The sequence below is a fragment of the Protomyctophum parallelum genome (assembly GCF_964188405.1).
Source record: "Protomyctophum parallelum genome assembly, chromosome: 3".
NCBI classification, from domain to species: domain Eukaryota; kingdom Metazoa; phylum Chordata; class Actinopteri; order Myctophiformes; family Myctophidae; genus Protomyctophum; species Protomyctophum parallelum.
In genome coordinates, this window is record NC_139698.1 from 47,567,527 (window position 1) to 47,577,546 (window position 10,020).

Genomic DNA, 10,020 nt, shown 5'->3' on the forward strand with positions numbered 1-10,020 from the left:
ACATGATTGGCGGAAGGCCCTTCTCTATCCTGATTGGATGAAGGCTGGGCCACCTAGCCAAAAAACGAAACCTAAGGTTTTTTGACCCCAGGGGTTAACTAGGGACAGGGAGGAACTCCTTATATGGTCAGCACAGTGTTCTGACCATATAAGGAGTTCCCTACACTCTAGTAGGGAGGGAGGATTATCACAACAAAACAAAAAAAGTGATATTTGAATCAAGTGAAAGCACTGAATAGGCCTTTAAGGCCTTTAAGCTATACTGAATTGGAAAATATATCATGCCAAAATATGAACAACTAGAGACATGTCATAATCTAGGAATACAAAAATACAAACATTTAACGGTCACCACCTTAAGTGGTAACGGTGGTACCAATTAGTGAAAATAATCAGAGTTGGCCATGGAGTTGGCCCCTGCACTAATAAGCCAATCACATCGCGAGCGTCCCGATCGTCGTCCTCTCGGGCTATGGGATGAACAGTGAGCGTACAGAGCGCTGATCAGTTCAGTTGGATTGAAGACAGTGTGCGGCTGGAAGAAGAAGCGGCTGTTCGCGTCTCCGTCGCTCAGTCTTTTTTTTTACCTGCATCCTTATACCTCGTCCCCCCCCACCCCTGCCCGTGCCCTGCGTGGAGAAAATTGTTATTCTAATGACCGGTGGAATTGAACGCGTGCCTTTGGATGAACTTGGACACTATTTGTTCTTACTGAACGGACACAATGTGACAATGTTGAGCCAACAGTGACTGTTCTGACGGGTTGCCGAAGTGCCTATCGATCGATCCAGGGGAGAGCAACGTAAAGAATGGGGAAACTTCAGTCTAAGCACGGTAAGAAAGAAACGGCGGAGTTTAAACATTCAGAATAGCAATAATACTGAATAGGATAGGGCGTTTAAGTTACCGTAATTAAATGTAATTATTTCCCCCCCGTTTGTGTTTTCCATGTGTGCGTTAATTCCTGTGCGTCTAGCGTGCAAGCGCAGAGAAAACCCTGAAGGTGAGTCAATCAACCTATATGAACAGTTTATTATATAAGACGACCGATTCCGTATAAGTTTTAACCATATACCATAAAAATGCGTTGTATCGAGATATATGATACCCATGCATCACTGCATTTTGACTTGTTTTTCCCTCCAGGAGACAGTTTTGTCGTGAACGCGTTCCTCCGGAGAGGGATGGAGGAATGCGAGAGGTACAGCGCATCCGATCATAAACTGAAGAACATGCAGGTACCAATCTCACACACATAAACCTTGGTCCTCATTGGTAGCCTACTTGGTCCTTTCTGACCTTCCCCGATGGGCATAAAGTTAATTTAAACAAAAAATAAATAATGATAAATAGGCTACTTGTTCAAGTTGTTCATATTCATAGTAGGCCTATATAATTAATTAGTAGCGCGGATTTTTACTGTAGCATATACCTCATCATAGCTGATGTTTGCTGAAAAGTCATATCTGCATTTATAGCCTACTGTAGGCTGCACAGCCTCATGAATGTGTGCTGTGAAAAAAGTGTCTACCTAAAGTGCTTTTAAGCAGGCCTAGATAATTCCCCACAGCAGCACACATTCATCATGAGAAGAAATGCATTATGGACAAAACAATGTTACATCACTGCCTGGAAATACAAATGAGATACAGATTTTAATTGGAATGATATGTAGCTTTGAGTCAGGGACAGTGTGGTGGACATGGTTCTGTTTCTTAATGGTAAACCACCATGTGGCCAGTTATATTTCTGATGGTCCCTGAGTGTTCTTTTCTTGTAGTGCTTTCTGGTAGGATTCATGTGTGTTATGTGTGTACAGGCTTTGTATCATATGTGTTGTTTACACATGTATAAGCAAGTGTTGCCAATACCAACAGCTTCATTGTGCATCATCTGTCAAATGTATACCCGGTGGGTGTTTTCCCTGAGTGGTTTTCAAACTTTTTCGTATCAAGGTCCATTATTTTTTCGGCATTTGAGACAGATTTAGCCTGTCAGACCCAAAACTTAGAATATGTTGTTATGGTTTGATAAGATTTCGCAATTCCATGCTGTTTTGATGTGGTACCATATAGGAGAGATAACAGGCAAACGTTGATCAAAATGACAATTCTTCTACTCTTGGTTTAATTTTACACTCAAGAATTAAAGATGCACCGTATAATAGTCTGGGTTACCATCTCATTTAGCTGGGGGGACCACCTGGAACCTCCTCAAGGACCACTAGTGGTCCCCGGAGCACTGGTTGAGAACCACTGCCTCAATCGGACATGGAGTCTGTCAGGCATTTCAAAGTTGGCTGGAGGAATCCGTGTCAATGCCTCTTATCCCCGAAAGACGAGATGAGAGTTCTTCTCCACTAGACTTACTGAGACAACTCTTACTCTAGCTGTCTTTTAGCAAAGCAATGTGCAAAGACATGCTGCTCTCCCTGTGTGAAGTCGTGGGGATTCTTGTTGTAGAGTCTGTCATTTCTGGCACGACAGAGCAGTGGTTATTCCCCTGCCTGCCTGCGCGTTGGTTAGGTTGTGACAGCAAGGAGCCCCGTGGTGAGGTTTGGCAAAGCAGAGCACTTGGACAGACGCACACACTCAAACCACACACACACACACACACACACACACACACACACACACACACACACACACACACACACACACACACACACACACACACACACACACACACACACACACACACACACGTAAAGTAACTTAGCAGCAGTACTCAAGTATTGTACAATGTTATGGTATTTTGAACCTTACTGGAGTATTTTCAATTCCACTACACGCCTCAGAGGCAAATATGCTTTTTTATTATTACAGAACATACACTACCCACTTCAGTCCTATATACATTTCAGGCATTGAAAATGCGATGCATTGAGAGCTTGTAGATCTGCAATTTTCAAATGATTTTTTATGCATTTGAAAACTTGTGAAATGGGTACATTTTGATACCAATATTTTAGTACTTTTACTGTGTTAGTATTGATACATTGAACAAATGTGAGTACTTTTTCCACCACTGCGTGTGCGCACACACACACACACACACACACACACACACGCACACACACACACACACACACACACACACACACACACACACACACACACACACACACGCATGCATGCACACGCACACACACACACACGGACAGACAGAGGCTATGTTACATGCAGAGTCGAGGCTGGACGGAAAGGTAGTCAATGCTCACACTGAAGGATATAAAGTTTGCTTCTTGCGGCTGTTGGCAGCGTTACTGAGCCACGTCTAATTTTCAACGCGTCCTGTTCTGTCGCCGCTCCCAGCGGGCAGCCCCGCTGTGGCATAACATTACATCACTTCAATTAACGCGTCACGTCGAGGGGTGCGAGGGCTCCGAGCACTCAGACAGAAATTATGAGAAGTTCACACCGAGCGAGGCGCTGACTGACACCCTGTGAGGTGGGTGGCTCTAATGGCCGAGGAGTTATGGATTATATCAGTCTTATTATCCACCCACTTGTGGCAAATTAAAAGAGAACTTTCCTCTACTTAAGAGGAATTCTAGTTTGCCAAGGCCAGCCCTCACCCCCCATTGAATATAAACTGTTGAAAGCATGGAACCTATTAGTAGTAGGTGTGTCCCACACTGACCATGTTCTATCAAAGTCCTGGCCTTGATTTATTTCAGGCTATAAGGATGGAGATTTCAGAACGCCCAGTATTTTGGTGAGCCCATTCCTCTCACCACCTTTAGGATAACGTGCACTCAATACAGTATATCTAAATTACTGCACTGATTCATTTTCGTCATCTTGTCGATAACACACACATTAAATGCCATTAACAATAAAGACAATTTAATGTTTGTGTTGGCACCTTTTGTTTTACATCACCTAATCAACATGAGTTAGACTTTAATATATTAGCGCCCCTCACTCCACACGGGTGTGATGTAAATGGAGCTATACCAGTGGTCAGGTCAGAACAGTTTCCAGTGGAATCTGTGGTTGGATCCATACAAGCGATACATTTAGGGAGTGGATGAAAATATACTATTCTACCACAGGTCGTTTCGAGGAAGCAATCTGATTGGTTGAAACAGCCTTCTAGCCGGTGGTTAAACCAGCACTGTTCACCACCTAATCAAAACCAATAATTCAGCCGCTCTGTTCTCCCAGAGCGCTAGTGATGCTTGCGGAACTCGACTCCGTCTCGTTCCTGACCGCATCCCTGTCGTGGCAATAATCACGTTAACCCACACCCTCTTGTGTAATTTTGCTTCATTAATCAGTTATGTTAAGCATCATCGATATTCCAATGTGAAGTGTCCAATCAATGTTTGACAATTAACTCACTCATTATTTTAAATACAGTTGATGTTGTTGTAACCTGATCTGGAACATTCTCAATAAAACAATGGAACTAAAGGAGGAAGTACACTGCAACTCGATTACAGTACTCTGACTCACATGACAGCACTCTGTATGTCCTTAAAATACACCACCAATTATGCGTTGAGCAAAGCTGTCTCTGAGCTTCTCTTTCATTCTGAGCTGCTGTTTCATCCTGGGATTCTGGGATGCCAGGAAACCTGGCTTTCTTTTCCCCAGGAAGACTTTACCTTTGCTGCACTGTAAGTTGACAAAAAAAAATCACACCCGTGTGAAGTGAGGGCCACTAATATATTAAAGTCTAACTCATGTTGCTATGATTAGGTGATCTAATGGTGATGTAAAACAATGGACAAAACAAACATTAAACTTTCTTTATTGCTTCTTTATTGTTTGTTATAGGGACAAGATGACGTAAATTTCCCATCATTGTTAACTAAAAACAAACAATAAACCTGTATATAGGAGGGGCTAGTGCCCCTCAAAAAGAAAGACATTTCCACATTTGAAGCCACAAATTGTCTCATGATTATTCCCTGGGATTAAATTGCACTACTCTCCCTCTCTCTCCCCCCCTCTCTCTCTAGTACATACATACTGTATAATGTATATAACACACATAGTTTTGGCCCTGGCACAGCTCGGTTGACCTATGGGGACAGTTAAAATTGTTTATGATGATTTCATATAGAGAGGGAAGGGAAGATTGGCGGTCGAACATGTTGTTTAGCTCCCCACTACCCCCCCATCCTCCATTGTCAACTGGAGGGGGAGTGGGATTCCTGAGCTGTCTGGCTGTGACTTCAAAGGGCTGAGCTGGGAGTTATAAAAGAGCTCTGATATCAGTGGAGCCCTCTCCCCTCTCTCTCTCTCTCTATCCTGGGGGATGGGTGGGCTGAGGGATGGGGGGCTGCAGGAAGAGGGAACAGGCTAGGAATTCTGTCCACGCTCAACATCAGCCAGTTTTAATCCATAGGAAAATGTTGATGGCTGTTTTACGTTGCCAGAAAGTGGACAATCCGGTATAGGAGGCCTTGTTTAGCATGCAGACAATGTCAAACACATTTTATTCAGTATTGCATTGATCGTTGCACGCAGTACCACGTCATTCGAGTATAAATCACACTCGTGTGAAGTGAGGGGTGCCTTTGGGGGGGCACCCACTACAACATAGTAAAAACTCCATAGAGTTGGCTGCCACATGGCGTCACAGAGGGGCACGCACAATGCCAGGCGTTGGAGGGGCTACTTAGTGCCCCTCAAAAACAACCCTTAAGTTCACACCTCAACAAAGTTGACAAAGACTGCCGAGTGTCACACCAGTGTGAAGGAATGGATGCATATCGGTGATCCTATAGTGCAGTTACCAAACATTTTCATGTAAAGGACCCCCAAATCGACATTTATTTGGAATTTGAAAACATATGTCAAATCTTCTATTTTATGCGGGTATAAGAGAAGATTTGTACGTCTCTAGCAGTGATTCTCAACCATTTCAATTGCAAGGACCCCCAGTGTGATCTGCATTAGGCCTCGGACGCCCATTTAATGGTATTTCTATCTCTGGGTGGGACCCCAATTTATATTGTAAAATCTTTGTTCATTTTACTCAGAGAGCGTGGAAATGGAACCAAATGGACCCCTTAGGGTCCACTTGGTTCCAATTGTACACTCTCTGAGTTACAGACCCATAAGGGTCCATTTGGTTCCTAACTATCTATCATTTAGCTGGGGACCCCCTGGAACTCCATCAAGGACCCCTGGGGGTCCCCGGATTGAGAACAAATGATATAGTGTGTTAAGTGAGGTGACGTGTGACGCCATTAAGATATCGTGGTAAAATCACCAATGCAACACTGATTATATTCCATGCATTCAGTTTATGCCCCTGCTTGGAGCATATACATGCTTTGAGGTTGGGGTTCAGTCAGTGTGTTAACTTATGGTTGTTTTTACAAACAACCCTATGTGGCATAATGTTTAAAGTACGGATATTGGATATTGGATATAGTCGGATATTGATTTCATATATTATTTTTTATTACTTTCTTTCTTGGGCTGAGGCTCTCATTCTAACTAACGGCCAGGGAGCTGCTGTTTAGTGGATCAGTGCGTCATTAATGTGGGCCAAATTTCGAATGCAGAATACATTAAACATTTTAGCTGAATACTGATTGTCAAAAATCTGGAGATTGCAGCTGGCAGGTCGACTAGACAGTGTAAGCCTACACGGCCCTGTCAAGGTTTCCACTGGGAGCGGAGAGGAGAGGAGAGGAGAAAGAAAGAAAGAAAGAGGGAATGTGAGTCAGCAGGATGACTTGGCCCTGACCTGCAGAGCAGCCCACCAGATTTCCGACACCTCATCGCAGGTGTTCGAGACAACTAGTACCTGTCCAAGCATCTGGTGTTAACGTAGAAATATCACCCGAGGTGAGATCAAAGAAGAGTGACAGGCAAACGTGAGAGCTGGAATGAGGCGAGCCAGAATAGTTGATTATGCTCCTCCTTTCTGCTCGAGAGAATGAACTCCACTCAGTCAATGATGATGAATATGGAACGTACAGCTCTGCGGCGTGTCGCGACCCTGTACTTACTACTTACCCAGTGCTGTGTGTTCATCAGCGGGACAGCTCTGTAAAGGATCACTGGGTTTCACCTCTGGAGACAGCTACAGTCTCAACACGCATGCATACACACACACATACGCACTCACGTACGCACGTACATACACACACACACACCCACACACACACACACACACACACACACACACACACACACATGCGCGCACGCTCCGTAGTGCTTCAGTTTGGAGCTTCTAACAGACATGCTTGGATCCCCAAATAATGACAGGCTAATTCGCCCTTTCAACGCAGTCTTTGTTTCAAAACTTCCCAGATTTTAACCCTGTTAAGAGGGAGCACGTCAACACTCTGAAACCAGAAACAAAGACCATTATTACTCACTTTTGAAATGTTGATAATATCACATTTTCTGGAAGGCTTGGTTAGGGCGATCGCTTTGTTCTGGAGGAGGCCGCAAGAGCTTAGAATTTAGAAATATAAATGTGTTTTTGACTTTCAGGGACTTGTTCACATCTCATTCCTTGATAATGAATTAGGTCTGAGAGCAAAGTTCCTAAGCAACTCGCTAAAGTAATTGTAAACTTTAAACTTTAATGTTTTTTTCCCCTTTTCTTTTTCCCTTTCAGCTTGTAATTTAGCCTATGAACTAAAAATGTCCCTTTGAATTAAAATCAGTTTTTTGGCAGTTTAACAAAAATAAAAAAAGGATGTTTTGTTTGGAGCCCTTTGGCTGTCAGGCATTTGCACAGATCTTATATTCAACATGTTAATTTTGAGTAAGCAGTATTTGGTTTGGAGTTGTTGCAAGGATATCTGGGTAATTTTAAGGCTGTGTTCCGAAAAGGGCCTTTCTTTCTGTACTGATACTCTACTGACATCCCAGTTTAATAATACTGAGGTTATTGTTTCAGTTTCATTCAGGCGACACAGAAAATGCCTCTATTCCCAGTTTGAATGTGTAATTAATAATATATAACACCTAAAAAGTTGTCGATTGCTTGAGGCCAAGTCGTTAGAACACGATTTCCCCACTGCTTACTTTTCACATCCACTTCTCCTGCGTTGCAAATGAGACGAAAACTCATCTCCCAACAAACCCCCTTTGAAGCGACTATCAGGAAGAGAACGGCGACGAGAAAGGTGCACTCGTATTATATGTATAGTGTTGGGATTTTGAAGGGACTTGAAAGCATTGGGACTCTCTCTCTCTCTCTCTCTCTCTCTCTCTCTCTCTCTCTCTCTCTCTCTCTCTCTCTCTCACACCCTCTCTCTCTTCATTTCATTTCTTTTCTTTTTCTTTTCTTTTCCTTTTTTTGGGTCAAAATTGGCTTCACAAGAAGGGCGAGCTGTGAGCCTTCATCTCTGAATGAAAAGCATGTGGCGGGCGTCCAGAACAGCAGGGTCTTTCAGCGCGGCCCCGACTCACATCTGTTCCTGGTTTGTACAGCGAAGTCCTGGAGCAGGGGAGGTTGGAAGGGGGGTGGGGGGGAGGTTGCTATGGTGGGAATGGAGTAGGGGGAAGCAGGGGTGTTGGTGAGGAGGAGGGTGTGTGTGTGTGTGTGTGTGTGTGTGTGTGTGTGTGTGTGTGTGCGCGCGCGCTCGTGCGTGTGTGTGTTTCTCTCAGGGAGATATTCGATGGCTTTTGAAGGCACAGAGGGAAGGATGAACAATAAGACACTGCACTGAAAAATTGGGAGTTGCGGGTCCATTTTGACACTCTGTATTTTACGGCGTATCATTTCGTTACTTTTGCGCGTGTGCGCGTGTGTGTGTAAACATCATCACCTGGCAGGCTGAGAGACTCATCATGTGTGTGTGTGTGTGTGTGTGTGTGTGTATGTGTGTGTGTGTGTGTGTGTGTGTGTGTGTGCGTGTGCGCGTGCATGTTTTTTTCCATGAAGTACATCACATTATGTGGGACATTTCATGAAAAAAGACATCAGAACATTGCAGGCAGATTGAGTGTTTATTTATCTGGGGATATTTATACTGTCTGAGGCACTTTGAAGCTGTTTGCTCACTTTCAACAACAACCCCCTACACACACACACACACACACACACACACGCACACACGCACACACGCACACACGCACGCACGCACACACACACACACACACACACACACACACACACACACACACACACACACACACACACACACACACACACACACACACACACCCTGGCCAGTTTGGGAGGGGGCAGTAAGGACAGGAAGGAAGTCAAGCAGCCAGTCAGACATGGCTTCACAATCCCTTAAGCCCGAGTTATACTTAGTTGTGTGCGGGTGTCGAATGGGTCGGGCTTGTGTGTAGACCTTTTTTTTTCCTTTTTTTTAATTGACTGGTTATTTTCTGTGCTTGACACAGGCCTTTATAGAAATGCAGAAAAGGCTCCTTTTTGACACATGTCTAGCTCTATATACATATACGTGATGATTTCCTCGTATCACAGGACCACACCGAGCTAAGGTGCCTAAATGCTCTGTTACAAGCAAAAGTCTGGAATTCCAAAGTACCAAAAGTAGACAGTACTCATCATGCAGAATGTCTCATTTCAAGTTTTCAAATGTATAAAAATAGCAGATCTACAAGCTCACAATTTGTCGCATCACGATGCACTGTGAGCTTGTAGATCGTCTATTTTCAAATGGCCGAAATGTATATAGGGTTGAAGGGGTTAATGTATGTTTTCTAATAATAATCAAAATATGCAAGTAACTATTAACTAAAGCTTTTAAATAATTTGAATGGCATAAAAGTACAATATTACGTCTGCGATGTAGTGGAGTACAAGTAAAGAACAAATGCCTCAAAATTGTACTGTATTGTACAGTACTTAAGTAAATGTACTTAGTTACTTTCCACCACTGCCTACTGTACATATCATATGATTCACAGTGGTGATGTTGAAACATCCCATAATTTATTTTGTATTGTGATAGATTAAAGTCAACTAAATTATGGCGACTCCTCATCCTCAGTTGGCTTGTTATATGAGCGGTATAGTCTCGCGTAGCCGGACAACTATTCCACAAACTCCAAATGCTAT

At 43.4% G+C, this 10,020-nt stretch overlaps 1 protein-coding gene across 4 annotated transcripts in view; it reads left to right on the plus strand.

Annotated features, from left to right (window-relative positions):
• Positions 1-540: 540 nt before the first annotated feature.
• nkd2b (NKD inhibitor of WNT signaling pathway 2b) overlaps positions 541-10,020 on the plus strand; it is a 47,782-nt gene continuing 38,302 nt past the window's right edge. For all 4 annotated transcript variants that reach the window (XM_083760673.1, XM_083760674.1, XM_083760675.1 and 1 more), the window contains exons 1-3: positions 541-834; positions 977-1,003; positions 1,147-1,238. In XM_083760673.1, coding sequence (XP_083616799.1) covers positions 810-834; positions 977-1,003; positions 1,147-1,238 — 144 coding nt within the window. In that variant the 5' untranslated portion in view covers positions 541-809. The remainder of the gene's footprint in view (positions 835-976; positions 1,004-1,146; positions 1,239-10,020) is intronic.